Source organism: Manis pentadactyla, chromosome 6, assembly GCF_030020395.1.
Source record: "Manis pentadactyla isolate mManPen7 chromosome 6, mManPen7.hap1, whole genome shotgun sequence".
NCBI classification, from domain to species: Eukaryota; Metazoa; Chordata; class Mammalia; order Pholidota; family Manidae; genus Manis; species Manis pentadactyla.
In genome coordinates this window covers 29,032,706-29,056,561 of record NC_080024.1, presented here as the reverse complement: position 1 = coordinate 29,056,561, position 23,856 = coordinate 29,032,706, and the positions used below count along the sequence as shown (strand labels likewise).

Below are 23,856 nucleotides of genomic sequence, written 5' to 3'. Positions count from 1 at the left end.
CTTAAGCTGAAAAATAGGATAAACAAATTGACAAGTAAATTTCAAGAGTAGTAGTTTTGTTTCCTGTATATTTTAAATATAATTCATGATTCATTTGTCACTGTCTTAGACATCATATCTCTAAGGTTATATTCTCTCATTTTTGTTATGTATTTTTTCCCCAAATATTTTATTTTATTAACTATTTGCATATATATGAGTGAGAAAAAGGGGTTAATATAAAAATCAAATAGCAAACATGAACCTGCTAGGTAAGAGAGGGATGATACTGCCTCTTTCAGATGCAGGCTCCCAGGAGATAATACTACTAGCAGAGGCTCTGTTATGTCGAGCTTCAGCTTCTGGAAGAGTTTAAAAGTTCTTATAGGTGAGTCACTGAGCAAGAATGGGTCTTGGAAAATGGAGGGCTAACCACTAATGGTCACCACGCTGAGCTAAAGTCTGGGCCAAACACTGGACTTCCAACAGGAATACAGTCAGAAGGAGTAGGCTGCTCTGTTGCTCTTAAAATCAGTGGGGCCTGCTACCTCCTGCCCTCAGAAGTGAGGCAGAGCAGAATTCATTTGGGAATGATGTAAATATACTTGGATGAGGCAGGTATAAGAACGAAGGAAGATAGCCAGGACTTCAGTACCAGGTCAAGGCAAGCCTGTACAGATCAGAAAATGGACTCATCCAAGTGTTCAGCCCTCTGATTTTTTAAAAAAAGGTTCAGTTCCAGCAGGGATCCTGGTGATGAAAACCTTCAACGTACTTGTCTCTTGGGTCACACTATTCTGTCTGGTCTGGCTGTCGTCTTAAGTCTGCTCTGTAATGTCTTGGAAATTATTTTCCCCCCACTGTTTTTCTCTTGCAGAGTTCTGTGTTCTTCATATAGCAAAGCTTGTTCTTCAGTGGTTTCTTGAGCAAGTTGACTGGGTAAAGAGTTCTTGGTAAAGAAATAATTTTTCTTTCAAATTTTGGAAGCATTGATCCACAGTTAACCTCTGGTGTTACTGTTTAAAAAGACTAAATCCATTTCTTATTTTCTATCTGTGGTATCTTATAAAAATTCTCTCTGTTCACAGTTCTTCACTATTTCATTATCAGGGCCTTGGTTTGAATCAGCTTTCATCCATTGTGCTATGTTTTCAGTGAGCCCTTTTATAGTGGAAACTGATGTGTTTGATTCTAGGAAATATTTTAAAATTTTTGGTTGATGATTTTTTTTCTTCCATTTTTTTCTCTCTAAGATCCTTGTGATCCAGATGTTATACCAATGGGACTGTTTCTCTAGTTTTTTTTTCAAATTTTTTCTGCCCTATTTTCTGTCTTTTTGCCCTGCTTTCAGATTTCTTCAACTTCACATTCCAACCCATCCATTGAATTTTTTATTTCTGCTGTCATGCTTCCAGGAGCTCTTTTGTTCTGACTAGTCCTTTTGTGTTTTAATAGCATCCTGTTTATGTTTCATAAAGGCAATATTTTCACTTACCTCTGAGTATGTTGTTTTGTTTGGTTGTAAGTTTTCTTTTCCCCACATAGATTTTCCTCTGTATAACTTTCACCCCCTTCATTTGTTTGGTCTCCATCTATCATATTAGAAGCATTCCTCAAATGTTTGATGGTTTGTAATTGTCTGCTCAGGTTTAAAAGTAGGAGGCCAGAAAACTGGATTGAAAGCTCTGTGGATATGTCTGGGGCCTAACATCCATGAGTTCTGAGCTTTACTGTAGGGTGATTGTGACTTTTTAAATATGTTTTAGAAAGATATTTCCCTTGGCGATGGTCACTAGGTCTCCCAGAGAAAGCTTTACTAGTCCCGTGCTTATAGGGTAAAAGCCTAGGAACCAAGTATGAGAAGACTGGGGTTTAGTAGCCTACAGCATTGCCTGGTATAGACAGTCAAGAGACCCTTTAGTCAGAAAGTAAATCTCCTTTTTTCTGTCTGGGTGGGGGTAAATTTGTTGTTCTTTCACAGGGAGTTGAGGAGGGGATCCATTTGTGTCTTATGAGAAGATCCTTCAGCCAGCCTTTCTTTTGTAGCTGTTCTCCAAAGGGTCTTAGATCCTGGCCCTCTTAAGGATTTTGTGGCCCAATCAGGCTCTCCTGGTCTCATGAGTTGGCCTTTTGAGGTCCCCCAAGTTCATTACCATTCATTTATTTTCCAGCCTCCATAACTTGCTATTATCTCCTTTCCCATTCTCCTATGCTCGTGTGATTATGCCTTAGAAATAAAATCGGTTTCATGAGGTTTAATTGGAGATTCAGGAAGAAGAAAAATTGGATGTGCATGTTCAATTTGTCATTCTCACCAGGCAGTCCTGTAGCACTTAAGACGTTTAAAAGCAAATGACATGATACTTGTTTTAGGAAAGCTAGTATCTGTTAGTATCTGTTCCTGTTTGTGCTTTTTGACACCATGTTTTGTTTTGTTTTGTTTGGTATCATTAATCTACAATTACATGAAGAACATTATGTTTACTAGGCTCCCCCCTTCACCAAGTCCCCCCCACATACCCCTTCACAGTCACTGTCCATCAGCGTAGTAAGATGCTGTAAAATCACTACTTGTCTTCTCTGTGTTGCACAGCCCTCCCCGTGCCCACACACACACTATACATGCTAATCGTAATGCCCCCTTTCTTTTCCCACCCATCCTCCCCAGTCCCTTTCCCTTTGGTAACTGTTAGTCCATTCTTGGGTTCTGTGATTCTGCTGCTGTTTTGTTCCTTCAGTTTTCCTTTGTTCTTATATCCACGTAAGAGTGAAATCATTTGGTACTTGTCTTTCTCCACGTGGCTTATTTCACTGAGCATAATACCCTCTAGCTCCATCCATGTTGTTGCGAATGGTAGGATCTGTTTTTTTCTTATGGCTGAGTAATATTCCATTGTGTATATGTAGCACATCTTCTTTATCCATTCATCTACTGATAGACATTTAGGTTGCTACCATATCTTGGCTATTGTAAATAGTGCAGTGATAAACATAGGGGTGCATCTGTCTTTTTCAAACTGGAGTGCTGCATTCTTAGGGTAAATACCTAGAAGTGGAATTCCTGGGTCAAATGGTACTTCTATTTTGAGCATTTTGAGGAACCTCCATACTGCTTTCCACAATGGTTGAACTAATTTACATTCCCACCAGCAGTGTAGTAGGGTTCCCCTTTCTCCACAACCTTGCCAACATTTGTTGTTGTTTGTCTTTTCAATGAGACACCATATGTTTTTGATAGAATTTCTTCTCATAATTCTGGTACTTGTCAGCCTTTAGTACTAAAAAAATAAAATTATCAAATCCAAGATCATTGTCATTTGATCAATGAGCAGGAAAAAACATTCAATCTAACCAGTAAAGGAAGAAAATCAATCTAAAACAATAATGAGATACTTTATGTTACTTTTGGAATTTACAGAGATTTTTTTACAGTGGGAAAAAAAACTATTGGTTTTGACTAAGAAATTTTAAACTTTTATGAATTTAAAAGTTTGGGTTAAAGAATGATCACTGTAGCTTTCTTGTATAGGCAAATTAGAAAATAAATACCTAATAAGGAATTATTAAACTGATTACTATTATGCAACCATTAAAATATTAAAGATTATTAATGGTTTGAAAATATTTATAATGGATTCAAAAGATAAAATAGATTCCATGATAATGTGTTGTAATAGTTGTATGTATAGACACACATTTAAAAATCTAGATCTGAAGCAAAAATATTAACAGTGATGAGCTGAGTAGTAGGAATATGAGTGATTTTTATCTTATTTTTGTGTATCTGTTTTTTATCAGCATAATGAGAGAAACCATAATGTAAAATGATCAGGGTAGAAAATGATTATTCATTGAGTTAGCATGTTATATTTACCCTAGAGAATACTGAGGACATAATAATTGCTTTAAATACTAGAAGAGAGTTTAAATGGAATTGAGATGAGATATTCTAATTTAGAGTTATGGTTTTCAAAGTTCACTATAGGAGAAAGTGTCCTTGGGTCCATCAGAGATTCTGACTTTATAAACACAGGCACCACACCCTGTATAAATAATAGAGATGAGCCACATTTTGAAAACCAGGTGAAACTAAGCAAGATTTATAGTGGTCAGAGAACATGTTTCATAAGGACTTCCTAACTGTCCAAAGTTAGAAGCTCATGGTTGTAACCTCTACTTTGAATAAAGGTCTTCCCTGCAAGCTTCATAGTCACATATTTCACTGCCTGGTAAACATCTCTGCAGTTCAGATATCAGATCAATTCCATCATGTTCCACCCCTCGCCACACCCAGCCACCCAAAAGAACACTCCTTGCTTGTGCTCTCTATTTCAGTTGATGGCATAGTCTATCAGTTCTTACCCAGGTATAAAATATGTAAGCCATCTTTGACTCCTCTCACCTTGGTCAACCAGTCATTCATAAAGCCCTTTCTGGTCAGCCTCCTTAATTTGCATTGAATCACTTCTCATTCCCATTGCTACCATGACTAGTGCCTTATTTCTGGCCTTTATCACCTCACCTTTACTATATAGGTTTTCTCAATTGGTCTTCTCACCTCTACTTTTTCTTTCTCTGAAATAAGTATCTTTTACAGTGCACCTAAAGTGATCTATCTAATATTAAGATGCAAACCTCGCCATAGTGTTCAGGAGATCAAAAGCCTTTCACTGCCTTTCCCAATATCCTCAGGATTAAATGTAAGGTTTTTGATGCGACATATATAAGGTTTTTCATGACCAGCCCAGTTAGCCCGCCCTTCATCGTTCAGTAGCACACTTTTTATGCTTCGCTGGTTCTGACTGCTGCTCATCTTTCTCTGCCATGTACAGACCATGCTGTTTTCTTTCAGTGCTACCCTCCCTGCCTGAAATTCTGTGCCACTCTCCCCTGCAAGTCATAGTTACAGACCTAATTTGTATTCTTTGTTTCAAATTCACATTCTTCCCCTCTTATGTGGGGGTGTGGTAGCTTTCCTCAGTGTATCCATTTCTTTCACAAACCTCATTACTTAACTAAATTCTGCATATCTGTGTTCTCTCCTCTGTTCCTTCACATACATACACAGTAATTTTCTTAGGGCCAGGGACCCGCGTCTTTCTCATTTTTGTAGTTTTCAGCTCTGATGTTGCTTCTGGCACATAGATAGATCCCCAATACCTATTTACCAAATGGGCAGATAAAATTCCTACCTCCAAATGTGTTTAAGCATAGGAACAATAAATACCATTTGACAGACAGTATGACAGAAGAGCCCCTTTAACTTGGATATTGACTCATAAAAGTTGCTTTCTCTGTACCTCAGGAGTGCTTTCTCTTACATTCTCTCAACTCTGTTCCCCCTTATTCCTTTAAGATGAAATATTTAAGAAATAGGCTATTACCAGTTTAGTGATTTTGGGGTAGAAGATAGAAATTATCAGTCTATAATACCAGTTAATACTTTTTCATTAGTGAAAGTCATACTTAAAATTACTTTAAAAGAAAACAATCTGCTGTATATTTTAAGATATATTGTCTTGACTTAATAGGTAGTTTTGCCCCAAGTTTGAGAGTAGTTATATTTTTGAACATGGCTTATTTAACACATGATATTCTGAAGACTTTTAGGTTTCTTCAGAGCTAGCATATCTTTTGACCTTGGGTAAGTTACTTCATATCTTTGAGCACTTAGTATTTCTGTTTCTAAAATGGAGATAATCTTCATTATCCAGTCCTGATTCCCTCCAAGAGCAAAATGAGAAGTTGGATGTGAAAAACAGGTGGGAAAATGTAAGGGACCATACAAATAAAGTGGTATTTAGTATTCAAAGGAAGTTTGTGTTACATATTTTGAAATTACATTAAAATAGTTATTTTGTTTTTTGTTACTTGGGAGTTGAAAAGTGGGGGGAAGGCATTTGTAGTCTTTTTAAAAAATTAAATTTAATTTAATCAATTTCTTGCTCACCAATGAAATATACTTATCTAGCAGAAAGACCATCTTTTTGCTGCTAAAAAGTTGCTTCATATTGAACATGAATCCTCCCAAGGAAGTATCTGTAATGGTAATTTTTTTCCATGTTCAACACCATAGGTATCTATGCCAGCAGCTCATGCAACATCATCTGCTCCCACCGTAACTTTAGTACAGCTGCCCAATGGGCAGACAGTTCAAGTCCATGGAGTTATTCAGGCGGCCCAGCCATCAGTTATTCAGTCTCCACAAGTCCAGACAGTTCAGGTATGTGTATAAAAAGTTCTGCATCTACTTTCATAACTGTTGTTTATAGCCATATTTCTCTCCTTTCATTAGTTATAAATATAGGAACATACCTAGTTCATAGTTTACAGTAAAGGAACATGCATCTGTATAGTCACCTTATATATAGGAGCATACAAACAAGAAATACAAGAAAATACAAGTTATAGGAGAAAAATAGTTGGGGAAAATAATTTAGTAAATTGTATAAAAAAATGAAAATGTTTGGGAGAGACTGTAAGGCTAGTGTACCTTAGTTAAGGAAAATTGAGACACAAAAATACTGACTTTGTAATTATTTAATGAACCTGCAATTGGAAAAAAATTAGCCCTTGTCAAAAATTAATTAATAACCTTGCCTAAGATAATTTGAATTTAGAGACTACATAAAGCATCTGTAAAACCAGCTATATTTAGGTTTCTAAGTTAAAGTATATAATTTTGAAATAATCATATATTCAGGAAGTACACCTTCAGAATCAATGATTATACTATACCAGTTATCCTACCCTTTGGAGAGACTGTTTCTTTGGGTTGGATCCAAAGGGAGAAAATGCACGTGGACCTCTGAAGGTGACTACTCTACTTAACTGTAGGGGAACTAGAGCACTATACATCATTGCGGTTAGCTTACTGGAAAAAAAGAAAGACTTGAACGTCCAGTCAAGTAGGCCATAACCCCAGCATCCTGTTTCATATTTTTTGCTTCACAGTCTTCCTGTAAGGACTTAAAAAGACTTTTCTCCAGAACTCAGGTGAGTCCTAGGTCCTAGATTTGGAGATACCTATTTTTAGAAAGGAAGGCGAGAAATTATTCTTTATGTCTTTGTCCTTTATAAATATTGAATTCAAGGTTTTAGTAAATATCTAAGATATTTTCTAAGTCTGGGCCAAACTTAACTACCTACCTTTCCTTTAGTCTGTTGCTTAATTTCCCCAAGTATCTTTTCTCCCCTTGTCCAAATGGTAGTTGAGCGTTTCTCAAACACTTTTAGAGAAAGGAAGCTCTTATCCTCTGAGGTAACCTATTTATAATCAGGAGTAATTGCTAAAATGTCCTTCCCTGTGGTGAACCAGAATAAATGTTCCTAACACTTTACCGAGTGGTCACAGTTCTATCCTCAGAAACTAGTTAAGCAAGTTTAATTCAAACCAGTCCTTCTTCCCCATCTGTAGCACCTTTCCCAGTTTTTTAAATGTCTAAACAAATGCCTATTTTTTTTCAGCCATTTATTATATGGTCTAGTTTTGATTCCTTTTCACCATCCTCATCTTGTAGATGAGAGATGTGTTTTCCTTGAGTATGGTAGCCAGACTGCCTACCCATTGTAGAAGGAAGTGCCTCCTTTGTCCTGGAAGCATTCTATTAATGTCACTGAAGAACATGCACATTGTCAGTCATATTGTACTCTGAGCCATTGAGCTGCTGTTACACACCTATACCCTTCTGTCCTTGTGCATTTCATTTGCTTGCGCACTTAAGTGGGGAAAAAAGAAAGAAAAGGAATGTTTACATGTAAAGTCATTAAGTTGTGTGAATTTCCATACTGAGAGATACTGGGAGTGGAATTTGTTACTGTGTAGGAGAGACACTGTTGCCCAGTGACTGAAGAATTTGATATTTCTGTGGAATCACACTGTCAGAGCAGCAGTCTCCTATCCTTTACCTTAGTTGTTATTACTAACTTCTTACTAATATCTTCCTCTTGATAATAGTGGGAAGAACCTGACTTGCTGCTTAGGAGACCTAGATTCCAGGCCTCACATTAACCTTTACATTTTTTTTTCACTTACAGTAGGAGATCTTTTTTTCTTACAAAGAACACACAAATACTGCCAAAATTATAGCCATAACATTTGTTAAGATTATAATTTTTAGTTACAATACATGATATTTAGTTTTTACTTGTATTCTTAATTTTAATCTTTACTTGACAACAATAATGATAACTTCGACCTGGGGTTATATGACCATTAACTTTATAGAAATACGTATTCATCTTTTCAAGAACACATTTTTCCATTAAGGTGAGCTATGATTATAATTGAAATCCTGAATTCTACAAATAGACCCACAGATTATTATTATTTTTTCTTTAAAGGGCCTAACTCAGGGAGAATCTCTAAACATTAATGTTAGCTGGGTAACAGTGATTAGTATTAATAACTAGGAAGTGGTTTACATCTGAAGAAATTATCAAACAAGGAGAGAAATGGTCTTTCAAACTTGTAGAAGGGAGAATATATTAGTATTCTAGAACAGCGTTTCCAAAATATACTAGGTATATAGTTCTCTTGATGTGAAAATAAGATACAAGGACATCTTTATATTTTTTAAGTTAAGAATATTAGGCACTAAACTATATTAATATTCATATTTGGCTTGATACTGGTGACCTAACTTTATCCTTATGTAAATGTGGAAGTCAAATATTAACAGATTATGTGAGAATCCCTCACAAAAATAATGGGAGTTACACAAATATTCAGAAGCCAACAGTGGTATTTCTCACTTTTCATTTGTTAGTTTTGGATGCATTTTTAATACAGTGCAGTTTAAATGTGTTAGAAGATTATGGACTATTATGCCTTAAATTATTATATTCATTCCTTCAATGAATTTTTATTGATCACATGCTATGTGCCAGTCACTGTTCTAGGTGCTATGTATGAAAGACAGCAGTGAACAAAATATTTCTTCTCTATTCTCATGAAAATCATATTTGAATGAAGAGAGACGATGAAAAATAAGTCAGGTGAGGATAAGTGCTGGGAAGATGATTAAAGCAGGGTAAAAGGAATAGGGAATGATCTGGAGGGAAGAGTATTCTATTTTATGTAGGGTGGTCAGGGAATACTGTAAATGAACCAGAAGGCTGTGAAGCTAAGCCATACAAATAATAAAAGCAAGTCCAGCGATTTGGAAGTGAAAGCATGTCTCAGATGTCAAGGAATGGCAAGAAGTGTCTCAAATAGAGTGAGCAAGGGAGAGGGTGATTGGACATGAAATTTTTTATAGAATCTTTACAATACTGTGTAATGTGATGGGACAACAATAAAAATCTTTTGTGCAACACAGATTCAGTGATTATCATGTAGCAAATTATCTGAGTTATCTAATGTAAAAATGGTCTAGTCATTTGTTTTTTACATAAGACAAGTGTTCCAAAGTTTCTGATCTTTTTAATGATGGCAAGCAACTTGTAAGGGATATATTATGGATATTTTTGAAAACAGAAAGCCCTTTCAACTGTCCTTTCTAGGAGAAGTGACATTTTAACAATGCATGAGAGAGTAACTGCTTTCTGAAGAAACTTGAGCCGTGCAGAGAGCCTTTTGAAAATAGAAGTTTGGAAATGTTTCCATACATTTTTGTTTTAACTGCAATCAATGTAAATCTGTCACCTAAAAACTCAAACCAGTATACTTTTAAAATCCTGGAAATAGAATTTTCTAAACTATTGAGTCTTCTAGGGTTTCAGTAGGTGTTGAATTTATTTATTAAAATTTGAGACTGTAACAAGATGAAATACTAGATAATTCTCATCTGCAGTTTGTATAATTGGTAGATAAAAATGAAAAGTGATTGTTTAGTAAGCCTAGCCAAAAATGCGCTTTTATGTCTATATCTCATTGAGTTCTCTTTCTTAGCAATAGCAGGTGTTAAATCATGATTTTAGAAGCCTGAGCTTAGAATCAGATTTTTGAGTCCTGTTATAAAATATTAAATGACTTTTTAATAAAGCATATTAAATCACATCATTATCACTGTCATAAAAAATGAAATGATTTATTTTTAAGATATTTACAAATATATTTTAATACACTTTCTGAATGCTATTTTGTTTTATAAATAACACTTAAAATTTAGCAAGAAATATATATGCTATTTTTAAAGGAGGTGTGCAGATCAAGGGAGTTTTGGAATCATTCACTGTTGTAGGTGCTGTAGACTTTAATTGAATTTCTTATCCAGTGAGTGAAAAACTGTACCTAAACCATGAGTCTGGACTCTCCCTGGGGACCGTGTATAGTTTGAGAAAACATCTACTATTACAGTTGCTTTGATTTGGTTGTAGTCACTATATATTTTATTTTGAAATTTCAAATAATATCAAAATAGGAAGGTCTTTTTCCCCCCTTACAAATAGGGATGGGTTTTAACAAACCAAAACTAAGCTGAGAAATACAGATCCAAAGCTTCACATATATAGGTGGTGGTTTGGCTTTTTGAATATTTCTCCGCTTATAAGTGGCCAAGGTTAAAGACCTATTTAAGGAGCTTAGGAATTAAGAAGAGAGGTGGTCCTTGGAAGTAAGGACCAAAGGGGCTCTATCATCGGAATATGATGGTGGTCTCTGATACTTATAATTGGGATATAATTTTTCATATGGTTTTTATGAACCTATTATTTAAAATATGTATTAAGCTATAATAATTGTTACTTATAAAAAGGACTCTTTGCATGATTTTTATTAGTGTCAGAAATGTGGGTCCAGTGTTTTGTTTGTTTGTTTTGTTTTGTTTCTGGTATACACCGCATAGGAATTGGCTTCATAGTTCTAAGGTCCCGGTAGATAGTATTCCCAAAGGGGAAATGTTACATCATTATGTGGTATTGAATAGTGATGAATTCCCTGTACATTTAAGAAGTTGTAATCACTACATAGTGATGTTAATTCCTTCTGTGTGAATTGACAAAACGAGGAAAGGGGGCTTTTTTTCAACTGAGAGCAATAGATCACTGAGTTTGAAAAAAAAAATCAAAGGCCATATATGAAAAAGCAACAAATTATTTCATTTTAAAACTATGTTATGAGTACTTTATGTAATATATATTTTCAAGTTGTTGTTTTAATGACTTCCAACTTCAGAGAGTGTGCCTAAGTCACTATGTGTCCTTAAAAGGAGGTTGTAAGGATTAGAATCAGGTAAAGAAGACAGAGCAATAGAAGAACTAAAGTTCTAAGGAGTATTAATGAAGGTAAACACTTTGAGTTCAGTCTTCTTGTTATTCCTTGAAATTCTGACCCTCTGCTAAGGCCTTTTCACAGCCTTTCATCTGCTCTGTATCTATGCGGAAGTCTGTGCAGAGACTATGCTGAGTAGGCTAATTACAGCAGCTACAGATTAGTAGGAAAATCTGTGTGCTCTTACTATAGCTCTTACTATAGGCAGTAACTATAGCATTATTACTCTGCAGAGACTACAAACTAAATTCAGACTTTCCTATCTTTTTACCCGTCATTTCTGAATGCACTAAGTGTTGCCTGTTAATTTTTAGGTCTTGAAGACTATACTTCTTACACTTTAAAGGGTCTTTACTTTATTGTAGGTGTATTTTGTGAAGCATTACTAGATATACCTTCTTTTCGTTTTAAAGTGAGTGCATATAACAAATCCCTGTCAAAATGAGTGCCCAGTCTCCAGAGCCCATAGGCTCAGACAACATACAGAGTACTTTTGGGATTTCTCAGGTTCCTTTGAACATGTTTTTTCTTACTGCCATTGCCATGAATTTTGACATGGCCCTAACCCATGTGGACCCTTTTGCTTTGGTTAAATCTAGTTCACACTCTAACAGTATCATGTGCATCTAGTTCAGTAAAGAGCAGGAGGCTCCTGCTGATGAGACTAGGGAAACTTAGCGGTATAAATTTGACAGACGCTTGCTTAGGTGAGTGAACTGCTAGTCTACATATGGTATAAAAACATCTTTGGGTTGCTGCTTCTGACAACTGTTTTGAGATTGGAACCAAAAGGATTTTGATGCTCGCAACGATTAAAACCAAAATGGCAAGTATTGGCAGTGTCTCTAACTGGTTTTATGACCTGAGTGAGTTACTTAACCTCTTGGTGTCTTAGTTCTTCCATCCACAAAATGGATATAATAATCATACTTACCTCGCACCTGATGTTACTGTATTAATACATGTATGTGCTTTAGTATAGTATCTGGCACATAGTAAGTTCTCAATAAATGCTAGTTGCTATTATTGTTTTCCCACGTAAAACCTTTGTTCAGCTTATCTTCATTACTTTTCTATCTAAGGATACTTTCCAGAAATGCAGTTCTTTACCTTGAATTTTTGCTTAATAAAAATTGTAGAATGCCAACTTAGTGGAGATTTTTCCTAACTTGCTAGAAATGACCATTGGGAACATGGTGGGGAGTTATCAATCTTACTTGTAAAATTGCAAATATATTCACAAATATTTTACACAGTAGTTAAAGGAAAATGTATGCAGGTCACTATCGATTTACAACCAAATATTTCTTCATTTACTCTTTCCTTCATGTTAGAAACTTTATTTTACTGGTAGTTTTGTTCTGAAAACTGTAAGCAGACAATGACAAGTGATAGTGATGCATTTGGGATTGATTACATGAAGTCCTGAAAGAGGTGAAGCTGAATATGTCCTTTTGTATTTGACCTTTTTCTTAAAATTCATAAAAATTCTGTGGGAACTAAATTTGGTTATAAAGGTAAAGTTCTTTTTTATTTTCAGATTTCAACTATTGCAGAAAGTGAAGATTCACAAGAGTCAGTGGATAGTGTAACTGATTCCCAAAAACGAAGAGAAATTCTTTCAAGAAGGCCTTCATACAGGTATGGAATTTCATAGTTAAAAGAATCGAGAATCAAAGATGCACAGGAAGCATTGGTTAGTTGCAGATGAAGAGATATTGAAAGAACATTTAGCTGCTCATTCAGAGCCACAAAGATTACTTCCTTTCATCTTGAGTTACTTCCCGATGTAAGATGAGTTTATCATACAGAATAAGGGCCCTTCTTACTCTGAACAGTCGTGGGTAACACTGATATTTTTTTCTGCTTCTGTTTTTGTAGACTGTGCTGGCTGCTGCTTTTCTGTTAAAAAGTTTGGAACACATTTGATAAGGTTATAGCATTTTCTAGTTATACATCAATTCGGAGACTATGCTATTTACCTACCTATTAACACATTTGCAAACTATTTCTTATGCCATGGTACTTAGGAGATAACTGTTTTTTTATTAGTAATTATTTCAGGGTAAGGCATCACTGATACCCCCTAATTTTAGGGGGACCTTAGTAGTGATTGTGTGCAGCCGTAGAAGTTACCTAATCTATGCCTTACCTCCAAGATGGACCACAACCATTTCTTTATATATAGAAATTGGACTCCATATTAAGTCTCTCCAGGAAGAGCAATTCCGTAGATCTTCATAAGGTTACTTCAGAGTTGAATAAACTTCAAACTCATAATACTCTTGTTATTAGCCTAAATTATTTCTGTGTATATGTATTTCTGTTTTTGAAAGTGTTGGTTGGCTTTTTTTCCCACTAGGCAACTAAGCTAGCCCTTTTCTCTATCACAGTTAAATTAAGGATCCTAAATAAATATCAATAAATAGATTTTGTGGTCTTAAGAAATTTTATGTTACCAAGTATGTGTTGAATGCATTTATACTCATAATTTTTTTTAAACATAACTAGTTTTAGATTTTAACTTTGAAGTATACCTCATGTTAGTATATATCACATTTGATCCTAAAGCAGATCCAACCAGATATTAAGAAACAAGCTACATGGCTTTTCTGTAAATAAATCCTAGGCAAATCCTAGATGTACACCTTATAAAAAATAAGAGCTTTATGTTGAAAAAATTCTTTTATTTGCCTTGATTGGCTTATAGCCTATATCCCAGCAAGGATCATTTAAATAATAGCACCTTAATAATCAAATAGAAGATGCCTGAGACCACACATGTAGAGAAAGGGCTACTTTTATGCAAGATAATGGTATTTTCCCTTACAGTCCTCCACAGTGGTGTACCATTATTTTGTTGTAAGTTTATGAATCTTGAAACCTTGCCTCTGTGCCCTGATTATGACAAGATCTTTAACAAAGTCCTTACGATAACACTTGTGAGGTTGAAGAGATGAAGATTAATTGATAATATTAGATGGTTTTTTATTGGAACATCCCAACTTCCTAGTGACTTAATTTATACCCAGAGGAAGTCCTTAAGGTCTCTCACTTGGTCTCATCTGGCTTACCAGCAGTTCAGCTGGAAAGCATAGAAGCCGTACTTAGCAGATTTGTAAATGACAGAACCCTGAGGGAGAAGTGCCCTAATCGATGAGAGAACAAGTACTTTGAAGGATCATAGCAGCCAAGGGAAATAGATGAAACAAATAGGTAAGTGTTGGTGACTATCAAATTTCTGAACTTGGATTTAAAATAAAACCGGATTTTTCAAATATAGGATTCTATATTAAAGATTCATTTTGAAAAGATAATTATGTTCTTTAATTATCATTGATGAGATATGGTTGTCCAAAAAACCAATGTGCTCTAAGGTACATGGGTAAAAACCTAATGTCTAGATTAAGGGAGAGAAGTATTCCCACTGCTCAGACCACATCTGGAATGTATTTCAAGAGAAAGTGAACTCCAAGTACTTCCAAGGAGAGAATGACTAAGATGGTCTGGAGCAACAGTTTGAAGGACAGGAAAGAGAAGACTTAGAATAGTCACTGGCTTCATTCAAAAGACAGGTAGATTTATTTGCAGGTCTAGAGTAGTTGCTTTTTCTAACCACAGCTCACAGTAAGAAACATATCTTTAAAGCCCTCTATACAGATTCAGAAAATTACACATATTCACATGAAAAAATATATATGTATATATACAGGTACAGATACACATATATACCTAGCATCTGGAGCAAAAGATCAAAGCAGTACTCACCCTAATCATGTGATATTCAACTATTTTGTTGTCAGTGGTGGGTGCAACATACTTGATTTTTTTCATGAGCCGCTCATGAATAGTGGCTTCAGTTTGAAAAACATATGCTCTAGAAACCAATACTGCTCAAGATGTGGTCCATAGGTAAATCAGCGTCTTGATAGAAATACAAATTCTCAGGCCCCTACCCCATACCTATGGAATTAGAATCTCTGGTGAAGGGACCCAGGAAGCTGTGTTTTAACATCCTCTTCAAGTGCTCCTTTTGTATGCTGAAGTTTAAGAAACAGTGCTTGAGAGAAGTGATACCCAAAGTGGACTAGCTGCCAGTCCACATGCTATTAAAGAGTTAAATTTCTCATTCACAAAAAGGTAAGAGAAAATCATCTTTACAATCAGAATAGAGTTTACTAAATGAGAATGTCAGATACAGAAAAGAATGAGGAAGAAATATTAGAAAGGGGAAATAGAATGAGGGGAGTTAAAAAAAAAGTGGTATAAACTAGATACAAATAGCTGATGAGAAAAGTAATAAACTGGAAGAAAACCAAGAAAGTAACTCAGGATGGAGAACAGAAATAGGTAGAAAGTATGAAAGACTGGTGAAAGTTACAGAGAATAGACTGAGGTGCTCTAGTAGAAGCATTTCCAGGAGGGAAATTAGGATAAAGGAAATACTTAGAGATAATAGAATATTTTCTACAATACCAGTAAAGGTAATTACTTAGGTAATTATAAAAGCCAGTATTATAGTTTTGCTTCATATAACTCCTCTTTTTTTCCTATGTAATATGAAATATAATGCATAAAACAGTAACAACATGTTAATGAGCACACAACGTATGAAGATGTAATTTGTGACAATAAAAACATATAAAGGAGCAGAGTTTTGGTAGACTGTTAAGGCTAAGTTACTAATTCAGACTGGTTTGTTGGTAATTTAAGATGTCAAAAATTACTTGGATTAAGGATACATGAGCAGATACATGTATATTTTCTTATTCACTTTCTTATGCAAAAGGGACCATGCATATCCATTAATTGGATGAACCATAGTTCATTCACTCTTTCTTCTAATATGGACATATATGTTGTTTCCAGTTTCTGCTGTTAACAACAAACAGTGCTGCCATGAATAAACCTTATGCATATATATTTATCTTAAGGGTAAATTATTAGAAATAAAGTTGTTGTGTAAACACATTTTAGTTTTTGTTAGATGTAGTTTTGTTAGATGTTACCAAATTCCTTCCATATGAGTTGTGCCAGTTTTATATTCCCTGTTAATAGCAGTGTATGAGAGTGTCTGTTTTCCCACAGCTTTGCTAATAGAATATATTATTACATTTTTTTATTTTTGCTAATCTGATAGTTGAAAAGTTAAAAATCAGGTTTTTGGTCTTTTTTTTCCCCTCAGTTTTTATGAGTTCTCTGTAAACTGGGGTTTACATATATTGGCCCTTTACCTGTAATACATATAAACATTTTCTCCTAGTATCGTTTATCATCTTTTAACTTTATTTTTGGTGTTCATTGCCATGTAAATGGATTTTTTGTTTTTCTGTAGTCAATTTCATTAATCTCTACTTGCAACTGGATTTTGAGTCATAGGCTTTATTTACATTCAGGATAAAGACAAACACATGTTTTTTCTAGTTATCCTATTCATTTTGACTTAGAGATCCCAGATCAATTTTTGGTTTATTCTTGTAATTCCGTACATAAGCCTCTGTCCTAAGTGCTAGCAGCTTTCTGCCAATATTCTGATCTTTTCTTATTTGTATTTAGCCAGCACATGTTACTTTTATTTTCATTCACCTAGTTCTCTGTCTTTTTAGGAAAATTTTGAATGACTTATCTTCTGATGCACCAGGAGTGCCAAGGATTGAAGAAGAGAAGTCAGAAGAGGAAACTTCAGCACCTGCCATCACCACTGTAACGGTGCCAACGCCAATTTACCAAACTAGCAGTGGACAGTATAGTGAGTACTAGAAATTTATGTTTTGGGAAGTGAGACAAAGAAACTATGGCTGCATTCACCTTAAAGGAATCATTCAAGTACCAACTCTTTTCTCAGTCTTGGCTGCCATTATTATATTTCCTTTACTCCTTTATATGCAAAGTTCTGTAATGAAGGTATTTTTTTTCTTTAGGATTTTAGGTAGGTGCTCAAGATGTGGACTCGTTTTGTGCAGATGCTTAGAGAGTCTTTTTCAAATCATTACTTAAAACTTGAGATTTTAGTCCTCATATAATACGTGATGTTAATAGACAACATGAATTTTTTCAGAGAAAAAAATCATTTTTTTATGCTTAAGGCCAAAAATGGCATCATTAGTCATCTATTTTAATAATTTATCTTCCTTTCAAAAATTAGTATTTAATATTTTGTGTGGTTGGAGAGGCTTGGTTGCAGTCTACAATACATTCAATCATGCTTTTCATATGAAAGGTAGTGTAGTGAATTATGATAATGTAAACATAAAGACTACTGAAATTAAAGGAAGCTTTTTGCCTTTTGGCTCAGAGAAGGCAAAGGTTTCTGTGCACATTATCAGTTTCCATTTCTGTGCTGACAAGTCTCTCCTCTGTCTTTCACGTAAATCTATTGTAAAGTACTTCTGAGTTCTGCTTTTGTTTGATCAAGGGCATTTGTGTAGGAATGGTACTTTTTTCCTCTTTTCCCCAAATCTTTTTGCCCCACAGAGTGCCTCCCACTTGATTTCTTAATTTGATTTGCTCATTAAATCCACTACTGCCCATTATATAGCCCCACTCCCACCCCCCACACTTCCTTAATTACAAATTCAGTGTACTCATTGAAACTACTTTCTGCATTAGTTTTCTAATGCCCTGGACTCGGCTATGTCAGAAATGTAACAGTTTTACTCTCAAGTTAATAGTTTTCCTGGTATAGCTTTATCTTGGTTTACGTAACTCTAATTTGCATTCCAATGTATTAAAAACAAATTGCCGAGGAGCCAAGATGGCGGCATGAGTAGGACAGCAGAAATCTCCCAAAAACATATATATTTTTGAAAGTACAACAAATACAACTATTCCTAAGAGAAAGACCAGAAGATACAGTACAACAGTCAGGCTACATCTACACCTGTGAGAACCCAGCGCCTCACGAAGGGGGTAAGACACAAGACGTGGCCAGGCGGGACCCAAGTGTGTCCCTGACCCCAGCTCCCTGGCCAGAGGAGAGGAGTCAGAGCAGGGAGGGAGTGGGAGCCCAGGACTGCTAACCACCCAGCCCTAGTTATCCGCACTGGGAGCGCAGACACACAGTGTGTGGTGTGCTGAATACAAGGGAAATGGGACAGTAAAACCTGCGAGTGGGTTCGCACAGCTGGCGCCCCTGGGACAATAGAAAAGCGAGTGCTTTTTGAAAGTCTTAAAGGGACAGGAGCCTCACAGCTGGACGGAAGCATCCCAGCACACACAGCCCAGCACCTGGGAATCCCGGGGAACTCTGGGCACCCTAACCCCCTGGGCAGCAGTGCAGCTCTGAGGCCCCTCACAGTGATAAACAGCCCCCCACCTGTTCCCCCTCCAGCATGGCCCTGCCATAGCGGAGCAGCAGCCTGAGACCGGCCATGCCCACAGCAGCCACACAGAGCCTTCTCTGCAGCCGCTCGGGCCAGACTCAGAGATGACTACCTCTATTGCCATGAAAAGGCAGAAGAATTTGATCCAGACCAGAATCACACAGACATCCTCTGACAGGGAACCTGGGGAGATAGATTTAACCAATCTTCCTGAAAAAGAATTCAAAATAAAGGTCATAACCATGCTGATGGAGCTGCAGAAAAAAATGCAAGAGCTAACGGATAAAGTTCGGAGGGAGAATACAGTAATAAAACAGTCTCTGGAAGGACTTATGAGCAGAATGGACAAGATACAAGAGGCCATTAATGGAATAAAAATCAGAGAAGAGGAATGCAGAGAAGCTGACACAGAGAGAGATAAAAGGATCTCCGGGAATGAAACAATATTAAGAGAACTGTGTGACCAATCCAAACGGAACAATATCTGCATTATAGGAGTACCAGAAGAAGAAGAAGAGAGAAAAAGGGATAGAAAGTGTATTTGAAGAAATAATTGCAGAAAACTTACCTGAACTGGGAGCGGAAATAGTCGCTCAGACCACGGAAGCACACAGAACTTCCAACAGAATGGACCCAAGGAGGACAACACCAAGACACATAATAATTAAAATGGCAAAGATCAAGGACAAGGACAGAGTATTAAAGGCAGCCAGAGAAAGAAAAAAGGTTCACCTACAAAGGAAAACCCATCAAGCTATCATCAGACTTCTCAAAAGAAACCTTACAGGCCAGAAGAGAATGGCATGATATATTTAATGCAATGAAACAGAAGGGCCTTGAACCAAGAATACTGTATCCAACACAATTATCATTTAAATATAAAGGAGGGATTAAACAATTCCCAGACAAGCAAAAGTTGAGGGAATTTGCCTCCTACAAACCACCTCTACAGGGTATTCTAGAGGGACTGCTCTAGATGGAAGCACTCCAAAGGCTAAATAGATGTCACTAGAGAAAATAAAATCACAGCAAATAAAGCAGACCAACCAAATACTAACTAAAGGCAAAAAATAAAATCAACCACCCACAAAAGCAGTCAAAGGAAACACAAAAGAGCACAAAATAAAACAACTAACATATAAAGAATGGAGGAGGAGGAATAAGAAGGGAGAGAAATAAAGAATCATCAGACTGTATTTGTAATAGCTCAGTAAACAAGAGCTAACCTTGAACCTTTGGTAACCACAAATCTAAACCCTGCAATGACAGTAAGTACGTATCTTTCAATAATCACCCTAAATGTAAATGGACTGAATACACCAATCAAAAGACAGAGTAATAGAATGGATAAAAAAGCAAGACCCATTTATATGCTGCTTACAAGAGACTCACCTCAAACCCAAAGACATGCACAGACTAAAAGTCAAGGGATGGTAAAAGATATTTCATGTAAACAAGGAGAAAAAAGCAGGTGTTGCAGTGCTAGTATCAGACAAAATAGACTTCAAACCAAAAAAGTAATGAGATAAAGAAGGACATTACACAATGATAAAGGAGTCAGTCCAACAAGAGGATATAACCATTATAAATATATATGCACCCAATGTAGGAGCACCAACACATGTGAAACAAATACTAACAGAATTAAAGGAGGAAATAGAATGCAATGCATTCATTTTAGGAGACTTCAACACACCACTCACTCCAAAGGACAGACCCACCAGACAGAAAGTAAGGACACAGAGGCACTGAACAACACACTAGAACAGATGGACCTAATAGACATTTACAGAACTCTACACCCAAAAGCAGCAGGATACACATTCTTCTCAAGTGCACATGGAACATTCTCCAGAATAGACCACATACTAGGCCACAAAAAGAGCCTCAGTAAATTAAAAAAGACTGAAATTCTACCAACCAACTTTTCAGACCACAAAGGGATAAAACTAGAAATAAATTGTACAAAGAAAGTAAAAAGGCTCACAAACACATGGAGGCTTAACAACATGTTCCTAAATAATCAATGGATGAACGACCAAATTAAAATAGAGATCAAGCAATATATGGAAACAAATGACAATAACACAAAGCCCAAACTTTTGTGGGACGCAGTGAAAGCAGTTTTAAGAGGAAAGTATATAGCAATCCAGGCATATTTAAAGAAGGAAGAACAATCCCAAATGAATAGTCTAAAGTCACAATTATCAAAATTGGAAAGAGAACAAATGAGGCCTTAAGTCAGCAGAAGGAGGGACATCGTAAAGATCAGAGAAGAAATAAATAAAATTGAGAAGAATAAAACAATAGAAAAAATCAATGAAACCAAGAGCTGGTTCTTTGAGAAAATAAACAAAATAGATAAGCCTATAGCCAAACTTATTAAGAGGAAAAGATAATCAACACAGATCAACAGAATCAGAAACAAGAAAGGAAAAATCACCACAGATCCCACAGAAATACAAAGAATTATTAGAGAATGCTATGAAAACCTATATGCTAACAAGCTGGAAAACTTAGAAGAAATGGACAACTTCCTAGAAAAATACAACCTTCCAAGACAGACCAAGGAAGAAACAGAAAATCTAAACAGACCAATTACCAGCAATGAAATTGAAGTGGTAATCAAAAAATTACCCAAGAGCAAAACCTCTGGGCCAGATGGATTTACAGTGGAATTTTATCAGACATACAGAGAAGACATAATACCCATTCTCCTTAAAGTTTTCCAAAAAATAGAAGAGGAGGGAATACTCCCAAACTCAATGAAGCCAGTATCACCTTAATACCAAAACCAGGCAAAGACACCACAAAAAACAGAAAATTACAGACCAATATCCCTGATGAACATAGATGCTAAAATACTCAACAAAATATTAGCAAACCGAATTCAAAAATACATCAAGAGGATCATACACCATGAACAAGTGGGATTCATCCCAGGGATGCAAGGCTGGTACAACATTCGAAAGTCCATCAACATCATCCACCACATCAACAAAAAGAAGGACAAAGATCACATGATCATCTTCATAGACACTGAAAAAGCATTGGACAAAATTCAACATCCATTCATGATAAAAACTCTCCACAAAATGGGTATAGAGGGCAAGTACCTCAACATAATAAAAGCCATATATGATAAACCCACAGCCAACATCATACTGAACAGCGAGGAGCTGAAAGCTTTTCCTCTAAGATAGGGAACAAGACAGGGATGTCCACTCTCCCCACTGTTATGCAACATAGTACTGGAGGTCCTAGCCATGGCAATTAGAAAAAACAAAGAAATACAAGGAATCCAGATTGGTAAAGAAGAAGTCAAACTGTCACTATTTGCAGATGACATGATATTGTATATAAAAATCCCTAAAGACTCCACTCCAAAACTACTAGAATATTGGAATTCAGCAAAGTTGTAGGATACAAAATTATACACAGAAATCTGTTCCTTTCCTATACACTAAAGATGAGCTAGCAGAAAGAGAAATCAGGAAAACAATTCCATTCACAATTGCATCAAAAAGAATAAAATACCTAGGAATAAACCTAACCAAGGAAGTGAAAGACCTATACCCTGAAAACTACAAGACACTCTTAAGAGAAATTAAATAGAACACTAACAAATGGAAACTCATCTCATGCTCTTGGCTAGGAAGAATTAATATCGTCAAAATGGCCATCCTGCCCAAAGCAATATACAGATTTGATGCAATCCCTATCAAATTACCAACAGCATTCTTCAGCGAACTGGCACAAATAGTTCAAAAATTCATATGGAACTACCAAAAACCCTGAATAGCCAGAGCAATCCTGAGAAGGAAGAATAAAGCGGGGGGATCTCGCTCCCTAACTTCAAGCTCTACTCCAAAGCCACAATAATCAAGACAATTTGGTACTTGCACAAGAACAGATCCACAGACCAGTGAACAGAATAGAGAGTTCAGACATTAACCCAAACATATATGGTCAATTAATATACGATAAAGGAGCCATGGACATACAATGGGGAAATGACAGCCTCTTCAATAGTTGGTGTTGGCAAAACTGGACAGCTATGTGTAAGAATGAAACTGGATTATTGTCTAACCCCATACACAAAACTAAATTCAAAATGGATCAAAGACCTGAATGTAAGTCATGAAACCATAAAACTCTTAGAAAAAAACATAGGCAAAAATCTCTTGGACATAAACATGAGCGACTGCTTCATGAACATATCTCCCCAGGCAAGGGAAACAAAAGCAAAAATGAACAAGTGGGACTATGTCAAGCTGAAAAGTTTCTGTACAGCAAATGGAGCTAGAGCATATTATGTTCAGTGAAATAAGCCAGGCGGAGAAAGACAAGTACCAAATGATTTCACTCATATGTGGAGTATAAGAACAAAGCAAAAACTGAAGGAACAAAACAGCAGCAGACTCACAGAACCCAAGAATGGACTAACAGTTACCAAAGGGAAAGGGACTGGGAAGGATGGGTGGGAAGGGAGGGATAAGGGGAGGAAAAAGGAAAGGCGCATTACGATTAGTATGTATAATATGGGGGGAGACACGGTGAGGGCTGTGCAACACAGAGAAGACAAGTAGTGTTTCTACAGCATCTTACTACACTGATGGACAGTGACTATGATGGGAGTTGTTGGGGGGACTTGGTGAAGGGGGGAGTCTAGTAAACATGTTCCTCATGTAACTGTAGATTAGTGATACCAAAATAAAAAGCAAAACAAAACAAAACAAAAAAACAAATTGCCAAGTTGCAGACTTTTTAGTTCTCTCAAAGCTGGATCTTTTGATAGTAAGTAGAAGGAAAGCATTTTGGTTAAGCTTGTTGTCCACTATGTACTTAGAATATCGAGTTCAATCGTCCTTTCCCTTCTTAAGTTCTTTGTTGGTGGACATAAACAGGTACTATGTATATACATGTATGTGTGTATTTTTTAGCCTTGTATCCAAATAATTTGAATTACTCAAGATGTGTGTTCCAAGACATTGATACATGCCCTTTATTTTTCCCCTGCTTCAGTGTACCTGAGGAATACAGCATACTGATGCACTTAATTGCAGTGATTCTCACTTTAACTGGAAAACCTGCTCTTGAGGAAAGAGGCAAATCAGAGTCTCACATAGGGAATTGAAGTTTAGGAAAGTAGATGTTTCATTTGGCACACCACTCTCCTCTAGCAACTGGAAATTGCTAGTTTTAAAGATTACTACTTTTGAGGTTTTTAAAGCCTTATTCATTATCTTTATCCTTTATTCTCTCTGTATGTACTAATATAGCCTTGATGGAACAGATTTAACATTATGTTCTTGACTGTCATTAAGAGTCAACATAATCACT

General features: G+C 36.1%; 2 protein-coding genes across 8 annotated transcripts in view; one reads left to right on the top strand and one right to left on the bottom strand.

Moving 5' to 3' along the window:
• METTL21A (methyltransferase 21A, HSPA lysine) overlaps positions 1 to 23,856 on the bottom strand; it is a 289,359-nt gene that overhangs the window by 223,553 nt on the left and 41,950 nt on the right. The window lies entirely within an intron of this gene.
• CREB1 (cAMP responsive element binding protein 1) overlaps positions 1 to 23,856 on the top strand; it is a 64,774-nt gene that overhangs the window by 15,541 nt on the left and 25,377 nt on the right. For 2 of the 5 annotated variants that reach the window (XM_036920298.2, XM_036920297.2), the window contains exons 3-6: positions 6,056 to 6,202; positions 6,934 to 6,975; positions 12,732 to 12,832; positions 16,798 to 16,940. In XM_036920298.2, coding sequence (XP_036776193.1) covers positions 6,056 to 6,202; positions 6,934 to 6,975; positions 12,732 to 12,832; positions 16,798 to 16,940 — 433 coding nt within the window. The remainder of the gene's footprint in view (positions 1 to 6,055; positions 6,203 to 6,933; positions 6,976 to 12,731; positions 12,833 to 16,797; positions 16,941 to 23,856) is intronic. The other 3 variants (XM_057503643.1, XM_057503642.1, XM_036920299.2) reach the window with 2 other exon arrangements.